The sequence below is a fragment of the Drosophila mojavensis genome, unplaced genomic scaffold (genome assembly GCF_018153725.1).
Source record: "Drosophila mojavensis isolate 15081-1352.22 unplaced genomic scaffold, ASM1815372v1 contig_231, whole genome shotgun sequence".
Classification (NCBI taxonomy): Eukaryota; Metazoa; Arthropoda; class Insecta; order Diptera; family Drosophilidae; genus Drosophila; species Drosophila mojavensis.
Genome location: NW_025318772.1, coordinates 8,604,646 through 8,623,566, shown reverse-complemented (window position 1 = coordinate 8,623,566; position 18,921 = coordinate 8,604,646). Strand labels below are relative to the sequence as shown.

General features: G+C 34.8%; 1 protein-coding gene across 6 annotated transcripts in view; it reads right to left on the bottom strand.

Annotated features, from left to right (window-relative positions):
- Window positions 1-231: 231 nt before the first annotated feature.
- Window positions 232-18,921, bottom strand: part of LOC6575362 (sodium/potassium-transporting ATPase subunit alpha) — a 32,476-nt gene continuing 13,786 nt past the window's right edge. Inside the window, exons 2-10 of one of the 6 annotated variants that reach the window (XM_032733571.2) lie at window positions 14,484-14,570; window positions 12,564-12,695; window positions 12,226-12,492; window positions 10,376-12,157; window positions 10,057-10,272; window positions 9,746-9,840; window positions 2,100-2,274; window positions 1,522-1,754; window positions 232-1,448 (exon numbers count right to left, since the gene is read on the bottom strand). In XM_032733571.2, the coding sequence (XP_032589462.1) occupies window positions 1,328-1,448; window positions 1,522-1,754; window positions 2,100-2,274; window positions 9,746-9,840; window positions 10,057-10,272; window positions 10,376-12,157; window positions 12,226-12,492; window positions 12,564-12,695; window positions 14,484-14,570 (3,108 nt within the window). In that variant the 3' untranslated portion in view covers window positions 232-1,327. Of the gene's footprint in view, window positions 1,449-1,521; window positions 1,755-2,099; window positions 2,275-5,006; window positions 5,102-7,594; window positions 7,690-9,374; window positions 9,470-9,745; window positions 9,841-10,056; window positions 10,273-10,375; window positions 12,158-12,225; window positions 12,493-12,563; window positions 12,696-14,483; window positions 14,571-16,012; window positions 16,130-18,921 lie in introns of all 6 variants that reach the window. The other 5 variants (XM_032733572.2, XM_032733570.2, XM_032733569.2 and 2 more) reach the window with 5 other exon arrangements.

The window sequence follows — 18,921 nt, the reverse complement described above, 5'->3', positions numbered from 1 at the left end:
TATACTGCTACTGCCTTGGGCGTGCCGCCATTTTGTTTCGTTTTAGTTCTTTGTTGTTTTTAGGCTGTGCCGTGTTAACACGTTACAAACATTCAAATTTGTGGGCGTGGCGCTGTGTGTGTTAGTGTGAGATTTAGGTTGATTTGCTTTTATTGTTCTGGAGGGGGCGCTTAAAATGCACACAAAGCATAAATATTTAATTTATTTTTATTTATTTAGTTTTTGTTGTTGTTTTTTTTTTTATATATAAACTTTTACTTCACATATAACAAATTGTATTCCGTTCTTTCGCTGATAGACTGCCAAATACCCTGTAGCCAGAGCATGATTGGCATGTCACGTGCCGTTATTCCGTTACCCAGCGTCTAAACTTTTTTATAGCTCCATTTATATAATCGAATTTCCATATAATATATGTGTGAGTGGTTGGTTTGTATATATATAAACAATTATATTAATTGTGTTTGGTTTTTGTTTGTCTCCTTCTTTATTTATTCGCTTTGACCGCTTGCCCCACCAAATTTTCCACAAGTTGTTGTTGTTGTTGTTGTATCTTTGCTTATTTTGTAACTACGCTAATTTATTCATTTGTTTTGTTTCGTTCTTCTTTTTTTGTCAAAATTTTCGGTTTTTCATTTTTTTTTTTATTAATTTCTCTAAACTTCTTATATAATTTGTCTCTTCATGCGTGGTGTGTGTCTGTGAGTGTGTTGGTGTATGTTTTGTAGAGTATGTTTATATATTATATTAGTTGCGCTTTAGCTTTGCTTTGCTTCGGATTCTAGGCGCACTTTCATTTCTCTTAAATATTTGTATTTATTAGCATTGTTTTTTTTTTTTTTAATTTTTTGTTGGTTTTTATTAAATAATTTTACTAAAAACTTGTTAGGTTATTGTTGTTGTTGCTGGTTGCAGTTGCAGTTGCTGTTGTTGTCGAAAGTTGTTTGTTGTTCGTTTTGTTGTAGTTTTTACTTTATTTGTTTTTATTTAAACCTTATTTTTAGCTTTAATTTATAATTTAAATGTACTTAAATGTTTAAAATAATTATCGCTTGCATTTTGTTTTTGTTTTTTGTTTTTGTTTTTTTTTTTTTTTTTTTGTATTTTTTTTACTTTAAATAATTAAATTAAAATTTCAAACATATTGCAATATGTTTCTTTTTATAGCTTTTGTTGCACAGAGTTCTGTGTGTTTCGCTGTTGGTTGCAAGTTGCGGTTGTTGCTTTGTTGTTGTTGTGTTAAATAAACAATTACTATTTGTTGCCTTTGCTGCGGGTGTGTGTGGATTGTGTGTGTGTGTACGTGTATGTGTATATGTGTGAGTGTTTAATAGTATGTCTCCTGCTCCAACCAGCCGCCGGGGTTGCGACGCAAATAGAAGCGACGAGTCTCATCATACACAAAGATGGCCAACATGAATGGAATGGCTGGGAACCACCAGACGAGTCTATAGACAATAGCCGAAAAATAATATCAGTTTAGTATATTCATTTTTGCATTCATATTGTGCTTTCACTCACTTCAGGGGATACATGCGCAGACCCTTGTCCATGCCGGGGCAGTAGGAGAGGAAGGCAGCCAGCACCGTTTCAAAGACGAGGCCAAAGTTGAGGGCCCAGTTGCGCATGCCCTGGTGGAATATGGAGTTGCGACGCGTCTTGCAAATGATCAAATCGGCCCACTGTACTACGACAATCGATATGAAGAACGCGGTGTGGCAGGTGTATTCCAAGGTCTTGCGATCGCGATAAGTCTGATAAAGATCGGGGGGATAACACATATATTAGTAACCAAAATTATTAATTATATAATTTAATTTAATTTAAAAAAAATATACTGCTTGAATAACTATTTGACTGACGGAATGCTTCATTGACTGACTGCTCAGAGCGCCACCTAGCGTATGTCAGCTTAAGCACCGTAAAACCTAAATCTTTTAAGCTTAAGATGATTTTTAGAAAATAAAATTTTTAATTCATAAGATATAATATCATCATCAGTTTAAAACTTTTCAATCTTATAATAGAGATCAAGCTCAAAATTACATTCATTCTATGCTTGAGTCAGCCAATCAAATAATATTCATAGATCTACTCACCCATTCCTGACCATACGAGTCAGTTAGATCGTTGACAGCCTTGGAGTCCCACATCTTACGGATGCCAAACAGTTTCATGGGCAGGAAACCGTTCTCAGCCATAATCACAAAGTAGACAAAGAAACCGGCTGCTGCCTGGATCATGCCAATTTGTCCATAGGCCATGGAAATCAATCTGGATTTTTAAGGGTCGCGTAACAATCAAACGAAACGAGAGGCAAACAAAATTAAATAAGTTACAAAATGTGAATTTATTTTTTTCTTTAAAATTTTGTGTGGATTTGTTGATGGTTTTCTTTTTTTTTTTTTTTTTTTAATTTCATTTTTAGGTTGTAAGACAAGTCTTAGCGAGCATTAAAGATCGGGCATTATAGCTAGAAATTGCTCAAGGTTTTTGTGCATCGTAAATTTTAAAATAAAATTAAGCGTGAAAATTTGATCAAATGAACCAAAATTTACTTCAAATTGAAGACGGAATATTAGAATTATAATTAAGGCAAAATTTTTATTAAAAATCATATTTTCAAAATTATTCAAAAAATATATATTTTTAATACCAATTTTTGTTTATATTTTTATTTTATATATATATTTAACAAACAATAAGTTTTTTGTGCAGAACTAAATAAAATAATAATAAAAATATAGCTAAAAACCTTGAGCAACCCATGGGCTTGTAGCATATCATATTTCTCCATATGATATATAATTTTGGTATGCAATTCGGATATTCAGAGTTAGTAACTGTATAGAGAATGCCATTTTACCTTTAAGCTCTTAAAAATAAATTACTTTTTCGTTACTTTGAAGCAAATGAATGAAATTGTTTGTGTTTGACTTTACAGAATATAGCGTGGATTGTATTATGTATTAGATATATATTGGATTTTGCATTTAGTTTTTGTTTTTTGTTTTTTTAATTTTTAATAAAGCGCGTTTTTAGTTAAGCGTGAGAGCGCAAAGAATCGTTTTCTTTGTTTGTTTTTGGTTTTTTGTTCAGGTGAAAAGCAAAGTTCTTATGGTTAATTTCTACATTTTGTGAGTGTTAAAACATGCAGCAAGACATAGACTATGAACATATATTACAGGGTATTTGGGTGCAAGAACACATGCAAGTAGCGAGCTGTATCCAAAACTATAAAAGCAAAATGCAGCTAAAGTTGTTTGTTTGTTTGTTTTTTTTTTTTTTTTTACTTACGCTTAAACAAGTTTCTGAAGGAAAAAACATAGAACCAAAAAAAAAAATACAACTTATAGATAAACATATAAGTTATACATAGACTTACAAATAAATATTAAAAAAAAAAAAAAAAAAAAAAAAAAAAAAAGAAGTAAAGTCCATTTGTTGTTGGTTAGAGGACGAGCCCACATAGAGACTTACTGTGAGGACATTGCGGCAACAGACTTGGCTATATAGTGGCTATATATGTGTGTTTAACTAGGTAGAACGCAACAGAAGCTTGATTTATATATATATATATAAAGTATTTGCTCGACTCATCTACTATATATATATATATATATTATATATAGAACGCACTAACTGGGCTAAAAGTAACGGCAGAAAAGCTTCGCTTTTTTGTCTGTTTTATTTTGTTGTCTAAGTTTTCAGTTTAAGTTATGTCATGTGTGTGTGGGTGTGTGTGTGTGTGTGTGTGGGCGCTATCTATGCAGCAGCTATGTCCCAGAACAAGTTCTAGAAGCGTATTATCAAACTGATAACCCTTATAGATATAAATATGATATATTGATAAATCATTGATTGTGCGACTAACACACAAAACATTGATGCAAATTGTTTATAGAGATTCAAAAGAAATCAAAACACGGATTTTCCAAAAACATTTAACACACATGAAAATGGGAAAATTTGAAAATTTTGTGAAAATCAACGAATAACAGTTAACGAATTTTCATATACCATATGGAAAAGATTTTTTTTCTTTTTAGAATTTTGAAAACACAAACGAAATTTATAGTGAACAATTTGTTTAAATTTGTTTTCATTCCACATTAAGAGCTCACAGAAAGAAATCGAAATTATAACAGATGTATATATATATTTTGTTAATATATGTTAAGTCTTAAAAAATTTTCAAAAACTTTAAGAGTTTAGAAATGAAAATTTAACAAAATAAAACATTGAAATGCTTAAAACAATAAATGCATCAGCAAAACCAACAAACACATTATTTTATCAATAGTCTTGCAGAGGAACTCTTCTCGATAGAGCTGATAATTTCTATATACATTTATGACATTTATGACTCCAAAAAGTTTCCCAATCTTTTCTGTATCAAATCAATCTTCCTTAACCCATCTACGTATACCCCAAATTTGTTGTGGTATGATGTCAATCATATAATCATATAATATATATACTTCCGATATCAAATTTAGAAACTAACAGTCAGATAAATTATATAGACAGTTTTTCCATATCTTCAGTCAACTAGACCTAAACTTAGTTGACATAGTCAAAAGCTATTTGTAATCTAGCTCTATGTCATTCTCTATAACTAACAACTCATATATCGATCTGCAAGAGTATTGATATTCGGCTAGCCGAACTTCAATTCCTCTTTTTCGATTAACACCAAAATTTCGTGTGTGTTTTTCTCAGAAATATTCTTCAGATTGTTAGCCAAATTGTTCGGTTGGATTCGAGGTTGGTTAGGTTTTGGACTTTGGGTAACAGTTGTCACACACACACACAACTCAAACAAAGGTCAAATGTCAAATTTGAAACATGTTAAAAAAGAAGAAATGGGGGTTGCATGTTTTGTTTCATTTATCTAAAATTTGTTCAACTAAACAACTAAACGTAATATTCTTAAGAAATTTTTTGTTTTGGTATTTTTTGTATTTTGGTTTTTAAATTCCTTATCGTTAATGATTTGTCCTGACCTGCGGTTTACCAAGTTGTCGCGGTATGGATCTCTCGGCTGACGCTTCATAATATCGCTCTCGGCTTGCTCGTAAGCGAGTGAAATGGCCGGTATCTTGCGGTATTATATTGGTATTTTGTTTTCGATAGTTTTCAGTATTGTTTTGGTGGTACATTAATTTTAGTTTGTGCAATTTTTCAAGTATATTTTTTTTTTATTTTTTGATTTGATTGAATCAAAAAGAAAGACATAATAAAAGATTTGTAAAGAAAAAATTGGTGTAAAAAGGGGGAAAAATACGAAAAGGAAAAATCTTGGTTAAAGTTTGACGAATAATCTTTAGCTTGGCAATTTGTAGGTATATAATAAATACTTGTTATATACTAAAAAAAAATTATTTATATGCGCTAAGATAGGTTTCTCATATACATATATATTTTAGTTATATAGTAAGTACTTAGATAAGAGATAGAGGTTCGGTTGCATTTGGTAGATGTGTCAGTTGGTATTTTTTTATGGTATTTCCGTTTGGTTTCGTGTTTAGTGTAATTGTATTTAGCTTCTGCGTACTTATGAAGCTAAAATATACTACACTGGGCAGCAAAATCGAGCAACCGAGTAACAAAACATCGACTTGTTATAGAGTTACAAGAGTGGAGTATTCGTGTATCTATATATATGTGTGTATATATATAGAGTTTGCTTAGAACTTAACTTGCACTAGATCAGTATTTAGTATTTATATATGTATGTATATATAGTTAGGACTAGGAAAAATAGAGCCAGTTGATGTGTTTCACACACAACAACAAAAAATGACAAAAGAAAGTTTTTGGATGTAGATTGAAGTCTGATGAGTTTGATTGATCGACTGACTAGGGTCTCCACAAATGATTGACTGATTGTGATTGACATGGCTTGATGACATTTAACTACTGCTAAGAAATGCATAAAATATACAATATACAGTAGTTAGCATTAGAAGTAGAAAATAACTCGTAGACTAATTATATAGTTTTATAGTTAAACCTGACTCTAGTAGTAATAAATAAGTTACGTTTTCTCATTATATATACATAGATGTATATGTAGAGAGATCGAAACTAAGTAGTATACAACGCGTTCTGCTTCATCAGCTTTCAGTTGTGAATGGGGCAACGTAGAGGGACTTACCTTCCTTACAGGAAATCAGAAACTCGATTCAGGGTCAAAATTGATGTCGATTGATGGTATACAATAAATAAAATTAAGATTGAGTGGAACAAGCAAAGAAGTTTCTTGAGCACCCAGAGTAGAAATTGATAGAAAAATATATATATAGTGATATATATAGAGTTAAGCAAAGATTATATGAAGAAGAGAGTTGGAAAAAAGGAAGCAGCTAGAGCACGCCAAATCATTTTGATTGAATGTGATTGAGCGAAAAATTTTAGACGAAATATTTCCTCATGTATATTCCAAGTGCAGTGCATTATGCATAGAGAAGATCGTTCAGATATATTTTGATATATATATATTTGTATATATATGTATCATACGAATATATTTTTCAAATAGTTTTTCTTTGTGTTTTTCTTTTTTTGTTCACTTTGACTTTTAGTTTGAGTTTGTTTTTTAAGATTTGCAAAAAGATAAATTGAAAATGAGTTAATTAAATTGTAGCTATTGTATATAGATATAGATATATATGTATTTATATTGGAATACGAGTAAGCGCATAAAAGTTAGTATTATATCATTGCATAATAATAGTAGAGAAACTAAAGAGAAGGCTAAATTATTTTCAATCAAATGAAATTGAATCAAATAAATGATAAATTGAATTCAAATTTTCGAAAATATTTCAAGTGTAAATGGCCTAAAGCCCAGTGAAGAATACTCGAAGTAGTAGTTCAACTAGATCAGCTCGAAGTGCTTGTCGAAATTGAGATATATTGGAGAGTGTTTGAGCTATAGTCGAATTGTAAACTAGAGAAAGTATATATGAATATATATAGAAAGATAAACATAATAAAGAACTAGAGAGAACTGTTCAAATATTACGTTAACATTTAACTAGCTGATACTCAAAAGAGAAATAGAATAAGAGAAGAGAACATCGAAGAAAACATAAAACATTTAACAAAAAAATTATAATAATATAAAACAATGCTAAACATTTAACATAAAATGTTATCAGAAAGAAGGGAAGAAAGAAAAACAAAACATCAAAAAATGAAACATTCAAATAAAAAACAAATCAATAGTTACTTTACTTTAGGCTAAAAATTGTTTTTAGATATATTTGAAGCTAATTGAAAATAGAGTTTTAAATAGACGAATATTAGTTCGTAGTAAGAACTTTGTTTAGGGCTGAGCGTACTTTGCGTTCAAAACTAGACCGAAAAAATGTTCTTTGAGTTTACGTGAGTTGAGAAAAAATTGTAAAGAAATTGTTGTTCATTTGCAGCTCACTCTTTTACTTTTACTTTAACTTTTGACTTTTAGTTTTAGTTTGTGTATATATAAATATGGATTTTTTTATTTCATGTTTCATTTTGTTGTAGTATTGGTTTTGATTGTTTTGTTTCTTGTTGTTTGTTTGCTGAGCACAAAGAAAAACTTTACCTTTCGTTGACGAGTTTATCTTGAAAGGGATTCCTGGGCTGGCGTTTCATAATATCAGACTCAGCTGTCTCATAGGCTAAGGAAATGGCTGGCACCTAAGCGTGCGAGCATTTTTTGTTTGTAATTTTGTTTTTGGTTTTGTTTTTTTTTTTTTCAAAACACAAACCGGATATTTGGAATAAAAAATAAAAAAAAATATGATAAATTATGCAAACTTATATATCACTATCTCCCTCTCCCTCTCTCTCTCTGTCTCTGTAATTTGGGCAACGAGAATGCGACCAGTATGAATTCCATTGACGCGCAGTTCACTTATAGTCTATATATAGATATATCATATATTATACTTAAGATCTGGCTTAAAGCTAACTTAGCAGAGCATTTCGATGAGATCACAGTGGAATCGTGTGGCAAAATTAAATAGTTGAAGAATAAATTAAAGTAGAACTTAAAATTAAATTATAAATATATTGTTTTTTAATTTTGAAACATTGTTTTTTCATTTTGGAATATGGTTAATGTATATATATATGCATGTATATACATATATGCTACTATTTGCTACAGATTTTTGTGTGCAGTTAATTTTGAATACTTTTTTTTTTTTTTGCATAGAAAACTAAATATTAAATGCCAATCAATTAATTGTTTAGAATGCTCAAATATGTACGTGAGAACAATTGTTAATTTTTGTTAATTAAACATAAGATAAAAGAAAAAAAAATAAGAAAACTTGTGAATCAATTTGGCAGTGAGTGAAACATAAAAACAGTTACAACCAACGCACACCAATTAACATTTAGAGCAGTTTTGAATAGAGGCGAATCGATATTTTTGTTGTTTTTGTTTTTGTTTGGAACTGTACTCAATTTACACATAGGCCAATTTTACAATACAAACGAAAAAGGAAGAAAACTAATGTTTTGTAAAATATCATGTTGTATGGTGTGAAAATGTAAACGAGAGCCAAGAAGAACAATTAGGTTAAGTGCTAATATAATGTACGATCTATATGGAAATGAAATGAGGTTAAAAGTCATCGATACATGTATGTGTATCGACCAGGTTTAATATATATATGAGTTGGAATTCTTTTCGATAACAGCACACCGATAATTGTTGGGTTATTATATTAATTAAGAATCATTGGATGATTATGTTTCAAATGGAGACGATTTGTTTTCGGATAGGCATTATGTTACATAATTCGATCGATAGATATCTATCAGTAAATGTTAAATGATAATCTAAAGGGGAATTTATGCATTAAAATGCTTGAAGTTACCATGATTTTAAAGGCCACATGTATATGCTACAAAAATGACATCGATACTGTATTATCGATAAATTATAATGAAAAGAATATATGAATTAAAAAGTGGAGATGATTTAAAACTCGAACGGTATTTATATATGTATATTTATGCTACAAAAATGCTATCGATAGGTGTTTATCGATAAACGATAATCTTAACAGTTAGTTGTTGTTTAGTAAACTTTGTTAGTTTGATATTTGTTGTACGCTTTTGAGAGTTATTCTCATTTGTTTTTTTTTTTTTTTTTTTTTGTTTGTTTGTTTAGTTTTTAACGTTTATGCTAATTACAATCCAGCCACATACACAGACATCGATTAGTTATAGTTTATGATGTTTGCGCGAGATTATTGTTAAGTATTACTTTCATTCTTTTTGTTAATCTTTTTTAAAATGTGCATATGTGTGTATGTGTGTGTGTGTGAGTATGTGTAAGTGTGGGGTAGAGAAATTGACTTGATTGGCACCTTGAGTTCACTAATTTATCGTTGAATGGGTCACGTGGCGGACGCTTCATAATATCGGCTTCGGCATGTTCGTAGGCCAATGAAATGGCTGGCACCTGGATTTGTGGATTATTGTAGTTGGTAATATTAGCAAAACGTTTTCACAATTCGGTATACAAAGTAGCTCACATAATACAGATCATACAGATTCTGTGTGTACGTGTCTGTGGATTCGACTAGAATTGAGAATTATACTAAACCAAAATACTTAAACTACAAATAGGTTCATTAATTTTGTTTGTTTAGATATTAGCCTAGTGCTTGGCAGCTAGCTGGCAAACCTAATTGTTAATTTACAGCGTAGTTGGGAACTGTTTGATGCTGCAGTTTACCTCTCGTTGACTAGATTGTCCACATCGGGATTACGTGGACGTCGCTTCATAATATCCGCCTCGGGTCCCTCGTAGGCCAGCGATATGGCTGGTATCTGCCCAGCAGGCAGCACAATTTTATTCAATTTACAACACACGTTATATATACATACAGTTATAGAGAGAACAATAACTTAAGTAGCTAACTGACTTGACTGCGAGTGTATAGATAGCTAGGCATAATATTATCATTTAACTTGCTCGTAACACTAAGCGGGTTAGCATAGTTAACATTAGTGGTAGTCCGAGGGTTAAGCTGTAGGCAAACTTACCATGTCAGTGCCCAAATCGATGCACAGAATTGTGACGGTACCGAGTGGCAGTGGTATATCGCACAGGATGAAGGCCAAGAAGGGCGAAATCTCGGGTATGTTGGAGGTAAGTGTATAGGCAATGGACTTCTTCAAATTATCAAAGATCAAGCGACCCTCCTCAACACCAGTGACAATGGAGGCAAAGTTATCATCCAACAAGATCATGTCAGCGGCCTATAAAAAATTTAATCAAATCAGTTAGAGTTCTCATTGCAATGTTCGACTTGCATATTCCTAATCGAAGACAGTTGAATTGAAATGAGTCTTAGACACCCACCTGCTTGGACACATCGGAGCCGGCAATACCCATAGCAACACCAATATCGGCCTTCTTCAGGGCAGGTGAATCGTTGACACCGTCACCGGTGACAGCCACAATGGCGCCCATGCGCTGGCAACCCTCGACGATGATGAGCTTCTGCTGGGGCGAGGTACGGGCAAAGACAATTTCGGTGTGATAGCGTAGGATTTCATCAAGCTGATCGGACGACACATCACGCAGCTCGGCGCCATGGACAACAGCAGCCTTAGCCTCGCGTGGATTGACCTCTGAGATGGGTATGTTGAGACGCTGGGCAATATCCTCGATGGTCTCGTTGCCCTCGGAGATGATGCCGACAGATTTGGCAATGGCTTTGGCAGTAATTGGATGATCGCCAGTGACCATGATGACCTTGATACCGGCCGAACGGCACTTGGCCACGGCATCGGGCACAGCGGCACGTGGGGGATCAATCATGGACATTAGGCCAACGAAACGCAGATTGTCAATGGGGAAGTTGATGTCGTCGGTGTTGTATTTGTAACCAGTTGGGTATTTATCGGAGGGCAGCATGAAATCACAGAAGCCGAGCACACGCTCACCGAGTCCACCGAGCTCCATGTAGGCATTGTTGAACGCCTCCTTCATCTCCTCGTCCAACACCTTCTCCTTGCCGTTGATAAAGATGGTCGAGCAACGTTCGAGAATACGCTCGGGTGCGCCCTTCATGACCAGCAGAACACGTGGATCGTTGGGGTCCTCGGTCTCGTGAATGGACACTTGATACTTGTTGGTGGAGTTGAATGGCACTTCGGCGATTTTGCGGTTGCGCTTGCGAATGTTCATCACATCGCCGAGAGCCAGTTCCATGCACTTGAGCAGAGCAGCCTCGGAGGCATCGCCGCTGACTTCCTTCTTCAGAATTGGGACACCATCCTGACCACCTTTGAACTCGGCACGGTTACAGAGAGTGGCAATGCGAGAGAGCGCCTTGAATCCAGGGCTGGTTCTATCGTATTGAACACCCGACTGATCCTCAGTGGTATCGGCCTCAATGATCTGGTTATCGAACCACATATGGGCGACTGTCATGCGGTTTTGGGTGAGTGTGCCGGTCTTATCAGAGCAGATGGTGGAGGTGGAGCCCAATGTTTCGACAGCTTCCAAGTTCTTGACCAAACAATTCTTCGATGCCATACGCTTGGCAGTCAGGGTCAGGCACACGGTGACAGTGGCCAGCAGACCCTCCGGTACGTTGGCGACAATGATACCGATCAAAAAGATGACGGCATCCAACCAATGGTAGCCCAAAATGAAGGCAATCACAAAGAAGGTGACGCCCAGGAACACAGCAACGCCGGTGATCAAATGGATGAAATGATGGATTTCCTTAGCAATGGGAGTCTCGCCGGTATCCAGACCGGAAGCCAAGCCAGCAATGCGACCCATGACAGTGTGATCGCCACAGCTGATGACAACACCCTTGGCAGTGCCCTCGACGGCATTGGTCGAGAAAAAGGCTAAGTTTTTGGTCTCCAAGGGGTTCTCGTGCGTGAACTCAGAGCCACGCGATTGCGGCTCCGATTCACCAGTTAGCGAAGAGTTATCCACCTTAAAGTTGCGCGCCTCAATGATGCGGATGTCGGCGGGAATACGATCGCCGAACTTCACCTCAACAACATCGCCCAAGACGAGATCTTCGGCGCGCAGCGTCAATTTCTCGCCCTCACGAATAACAGTAGCGAATTGGGGCACCATGTTCTTGAACGATTCCATAATTTTCGAACTTTTCGATTCCTACAAGTCAAATTAAGGAAAGAGGAATGAGTAAGCATAGATCAATCGGAAGCAGACTCGCAGTTTACCTGGTAGTATGAGAAAATGCCTGTCACAATGACCACAGCGGAAAGTACAATACCCAGATACAAGTTATCGTCGGATGGCTCCTCGCTGGTTGTCGCCTGAATGGAGTAGGCGACAAAGCAAAGTATAGCACCGATCCACAGCAGCATGGCAAAGCCGCCAAACAGATTCTTGCAGAACTTCACCCATTCGGGTGTTTGCTTGGGCGGTGTTAGCGCATTGGGACCATCACGTTCCAGATTCTCCTTAGCCTTGGCATGACTCAGACCCTGAGCGTAAAGAAAGATAACAAACTTTAGCAAAAGAAATTTATGAGACATTATGCAACAGTGTGTCTTACATTTTCAGGATGTGTCTGGAAACGCTGGTACATTTCCTCAGGAGAGATTTTATGATGGTCAATATCCAACTCCTGTTTGAGATCATCCAAGTTCTCCTTCTTAGCTGCTTTGGTCGGCATCTTGCGTCTTGACTGTTGACCAAATTGTTAGAGAATAAGTAACAAAAATTAGTATTAAATATTTGATGAGTGAATTCGGTGCAATTAACCCAAAAAGCCAAGACAAAAATCGATTTACTTCAAGCCAGAACCGATTCGAAGAGCGTAGAGTGTTGTATAGACCATAAGCCAAATTGTTTGGTTAGGAGAAAAATTTGTGGTGTCGTGTGTCATTGTTGTTGTTGTTGTTATATATAACACGCTTTCAAACTTACCCCATTCAGTTAGTATATAGATATATATATGAGCTATCCAGAATATGCCTAAATACTTGTAATTGCTAATTGTTAAGCGAGCGCGTGAGAATATTTTGTTTTGCTGCTCTATAATCTACAGCTAAAATATACATGCAATAAATTGTTCAATTTGACGCGTTTAAAAACGCGCCAAAAACGCGCACAAATTATGAATGTCACGTAAAATGAAAAACGAAAAAATGTGACCAAATAATACTAAAAAGCACTTTTGAATACTCTACGCAAATTAATTATAAATAATTCTATACTAGATGCGTATAGACACTATATAGACTATGTAGCCTAGCTATATAGATAGATCAACGCCAGCTGTTGTCTGCTCTGGTCTGGTCTGGCAATCGCTTTTCTTTTTTGTTTCGCTTATCTATGCTAAATTTAGTGGCGCGTGACGTCACAAGTGCGAATATTCGAAATCATTGAGAAAAGCCCGCAAACTGGTTGAAACCAGTTTCCAATGTAAGCTCAACAAGTTGCTTACGCCAAAACATTCTAAAGATTATATCGAATTGTTGTTAATTACAATGTCAATGTCAGACAACCAGCTATATCTCTGTATTTGATTAATAGATTTAGCAAGAATTATATATACGGGAACCTTAACTGGCTAACTGTGTTTTATGTCAGTATATCTAGTTATATAGTTGTTGGATATACAGATGTATGTTTCTGTACAGATTTTGAGTGTTCTATATTTAATCTGGGGCGATCTTTCGCTGATTTCATTTTAAATGTCAAGCGCGACAAATAAATATTGGAAACATGCCCAAAAGTACGTAAGGTATAAATAAATAAATACATGAATTATAAATGTAATTGAAGCAACGGAAATCGAAAGATGGAAAGGTTTTAAGTGCAAATAGAGAAGAGGCAATTAGGCGTGCGCTAGTCGAGCAGAAACGACTATTAGATACTCAGAACTAATTTGCGAGTGAGTTTAAAGATAAAGAACATTTTTAAAAATAAAATTAAGGTTATACGAAAAAGATTTAAGTTTCTCTTCTGCTTAATAACAGAGAGTTTATATACGAAATCGGAATGTTATAGCATTTACAGTCTATAAGTTATGTTAAAAGCAAACAAACTACCATTTAAGATAGAGTTAATCAGAGAGGATATTTCTTTAGAAATTATAAAACGTAGGATTATGAGTATGATATATTATAAACAAGTTTCCAGCTCTTCCAAATACTCAGTCAGACGGACAATTGGATATTCAAGACTTTATATATATAATTTTCCGGATATTCTTTAATGCTATATACAGGCCGTACAACCCGTATAACCCCATTAGTTCAGAGTATAAAAACCCAAATAAAATTTAAATTAGACAAAAAAAAAAGCATAAGCAAATCGAATTAATACATGAATGTGAATGTTTCGTACACACACACACACACATACAACGCATGAGTATAAATGAGTATGTTTACATAGATGATGGTGGCTGTATGGGGGTGGGGGTTTGTTGCTGTGGGGTAAAACAAAATAGAATTGAAAAATTTACCTTGAAGTGGCCATCGGCTGTGCGATTGTCGTCATCGGTTGCAATAACCGTGGCGACTCGATAGGAGTCCGCTCTCTCTAGATGCGGCTGATATTGGTATTTGGATTGATGGATGTTGATTGATGTGATGGACGTCAACGAAATACAAATCAAAAACAAAACGTATCGAACAATGCAGAAAAATAAAATATAGATTTATATATAAATGATCAAATGATAACAACAAGCATTACAGATGAATAATATTGGAATACATAGAACTATAAATAAGGCTATGATAGTAACTTAAGAATTATTATCTAAATATATTTTATTAATTTATGTTCTAGCATGAACTCGTCTATATGAATGTGAGTCATGTCATTTTTAGAGAAAGAAAATTATAGCTAGTGACTGGAAAGTGGAATTGTAGCACTAAAGCGCGCATGTGCCGCATGTGCGTCTGGGAAGGCCAATTGATTGCGGCTTTGCCCAGCACAAGTAATACCCTACACATAGGGGGCTACGGCTTCGGCTCTGACGTAAATTATAGAGCACCCTATAATGAGTTTGCCTTATCAGCAAATGCGCCAAAAATGAATCACAGCGTAAGCAAATAAATAGAGAATTATCAAATTTGGAACAAAAAGAAGAATAAATATATGAAAAAGTTATCTATATTTGAGCGAACTATAAATACTCTAGGGCAGACAAATTTCGAGCGAATTGAGAGCGCATAAATTTGGAAAAATCAATTTTTTAAGCAATTTTTGTATATGAGAAATTGTATATGAGAAATATATATGAAATCTTGGGCCGTATACAAAAAAGTTACAAATACAAAGAGAGAACTATGTACTTGACCTAGACATCATATTTATAAATCAGACATAATCTATGTGATTTTATGGGAAATGTAATAAGCAAGGGAGCAGAGATATATCCGAGATAGGTCGATTATATCTATATAGTTATTTATATGGTATATAGTATCAATATAATTATGAAAATATTCATATATATGCTTTATGGGTATTTGGCAGACTTATGCAATCGTGAACCTTTGAAAGGCCATCAAAATAAATAAATAAATAAACAATTCAACAAAAACAAAAAGAGAATTATATATAGATATATATATTTACATATACTCATATATCTGTAGTCTCTTTTTGATAACTCATGCAAGTTCGTAAGAGCATGCCAAGTAATTAAACAAACAGAGAGTAAAAAAAAAAAAAACAGAACGAGAATATGCGAGCGAGAGCTACATATAATACATTTGGTATACGTATGGTACACACAGCTTTATATCTATATATATACATACACATGTATATGCATATATATAAGTGAATGTATGCAGAGAGTTCGCGTGGGATCAATGTGCCGATCAGTGCAAAACCTGTCGTGCGTGCCGGCAAAATCAGTTAAAAAATCGATGATTTTTTTTCAGGTTCACTTGGACTCTTGAGTTTGAAATAAATGTTAAGATTTTTGCTGGCATTTCTGGACACATAACTATTTATAGATCAGTTCTGCTTACGCACTTTTTCTATATTTCTCTGTTAACTTTGTCTCGCACAAATTCGCTCTTCGGTGCTGCTTAATTTGCACAAATTGTAAATTGGTTTGTTCTATCTGCTGTGTTCTAAGTGCTAAACAATCTGCATAGAAAAGAATTGTAATATAGGATAATGTTAGTTTCATATATGTATATCTTAAATGTAAACCTAAACTTAGTTTGTATACTTAAATTTGGTGCAAACAATTGTTAACATTTACGCGGGGTCATAGATAAAATTTCTGAAATCAGTAAGCCTCCTCCTATAATCCATCCATTCGGTTATTTTCTAGTCAGGCTCTGCCGACTCTAACCCTTTTTTTTATTAGCTCCCACAGTCTTTAAGCACTGGCGCTAATTTCTATTTTCCTGAACAAATTAAATTAATCTTAATTTAATTTTTTTTTTAAATATATTGTTTAAGTTTAGTCGATTGTTAGCTTTCACGGTTCGATAGATTTGAAAAGCGCCCATAGAAAATCGCGAAAATTGTGTTTGCAAAAAAACGAATAGCAAACTGGGCTGATGAAAAGCTGAGCTAAACAATTAGAGAAACGCTCTGGATGGGGCCAGCCCCCAGGATGTTTGGGATATAAATCAAAATGCGACAATAGAGCATTTGACAAACACATACACTCACACACACACACACACACACACACACACACAGCACACTGAAAGCTGTTTGCATAACGCAGCCAATTAAGCTGCTCAGATACAAATGTATCTCACAGATACAATTGTATCTGTATGTTTGCTTGTCCCAAAGCATTTGGCGCGCACTTTTTGTCGCGCAAAGCATTTGCCATTTTGAACTTGAATATCAATTTACAACAAATGGGCATAAAGCATAGACAAAAACAAAAAAGAACAGTTATCGGATGGATGCAAAAGTCGAGAGTGCGATAAAAAAAAAAGAAATTGTAGAAACTGAATTGACAGCCTCTCTGACAGTGCTCGGCCAGACAAATAAAGCACGACACGCTAATTGTTCAATCAATGCAAAAACTCAAATACAGTGGGTACACACTATAAAGACACCAAAACGACGAATCTTGTGATTCGACATGATTTGTGATTGAATGGCGTTAGCGATCAAGTATTTGTAATTTGAGTTAGCAAGGAAATTGTTTACCTTACTTCTGCCGATTTACTTAGCGAATGAACACTGTGTATATGTGTATGTACTAGGTATAATCCGCAATAAGTCAAGCAAATTAAGCCGCACAATGAAAACGACAATTGTAAACAATTTCAATTGAAATTTGTAGCTAAGCGAAAGTGCATATCACAGCAGATTTATAAATCTAAATCTGTCGCTCGCTCGATCTTCGCCTCTCCTTGTTTCGGAGTGCGATCTGAGTAAGTCCCAGATGCAAATTGTAAGCAATAAAGTAAAGTATTGTATAAAAGTTATGTCACTCAATATCAATATACTCTCTATGCATATCTGCATACAGAGTATAACTTTTACAGCTGCAGCGACAGCTGTTCGAGCTTATCAATGCGCACCGCTTGAACTTTTTGATGGGGTGGACGGGGGTCAGTTGTGATGGGCACTCATTTCGAAACTGTTCCAAACCAGTTACAAATCGTATCTAATCTTACGCGTTTCAGTGCTGACCAGACAACATCAGCCCAGCCGCTTGTTAACTCGAGTGGAAACACGTTTTTTGCTGTGCTTTTCCACATAGGGCTAGCTAGATATCTCACATTCCTACAGGCCAAGTTTTAACAATTGAATGCTAATTGTTTAGCATGCTTTGTCTGCGTCTGCTTATTTCTTAATCGTTTACAGAAATTTACAAAGCTTTAGTTAAATGTTAAATATCTTAATCTAACATGCGAGCAAATACTGTTAAATAAATACGAAGTGTTTCCTGAGTTTACAAAAAAGTAAATCTAAGTTGCTTGTAAATTTCAATTTACAATCAGAGAATCTGGGATCATGGGAATTGTTACAAGGCCTGATAAACTTATTAATAACTTATAAAGAATTTTTTTTAAATTTAATATTAAATAAACTTAATTTAAAATAAATAATGAAATGAAAATATATGTATATTAACACATTCGATATGAGACAAATTCAATATATTTTTTCTTTTTACCCACCTTATAACTCATAACGTCTGTAATAAGTTGATGAAGTAACGGTAAAACGTAAAACAAATTACAAAACTAAAAAAAAATAACGCAGACAAAACTGAAGAACAAACAAATGAAAATAAGAACAGGCAAAAACAGTTAGGAATATATGGATGATTTTCAGCTTATGCAACAATCTGCAGGCAAACCACAAAAAAAAAGGAAAAAAAACGACGACCCTGGAAGGCAGCAGGAGCCAGCGCAAGGCGGCAAAGCAGCAAGTGGACCGACCGCATTGGCTGCAAAAGCCTGGAAGCGCGGAGAGCATGAGCATACATGGGAAATTGGAAATGGCAGCAGAACTGGAATACAAACTGCAGCCAGCAGTAGCAGCAGCAGCAGTACCAGCACTAGCTGGCAGAAGGATGTGAACTCCGAATAGACAAGAGCAAAAGAGCAAGAGATAGAGAGAGAGAGAGACAGTCATGCGTTTGCGAGTGTGTGGTTGTGTAGTTGTGAGTGCAGAGAGGCGCGTGATTTTCGAAATCGAGTGCAATCGCCAGCAGTTCGAAAATGAGCGCTACAACTGTTCAGAGCACATAGCACAGAGAACAGAGCACAGAGCACAATATGTAAGAGCTATGCGAAACGTAATGTAAAAGGAAACATAGTTAGTGTTTTTTTTTTTATTGCTTTTTAGTCCAAGATGCTTTCTGACTGCCCATTCCCGTACAAAAGCGCACAGAATTATGAAATAGCCAACGGCGGGTGGTCATTGTATACATATATATAGGGGCAAACAGGCAT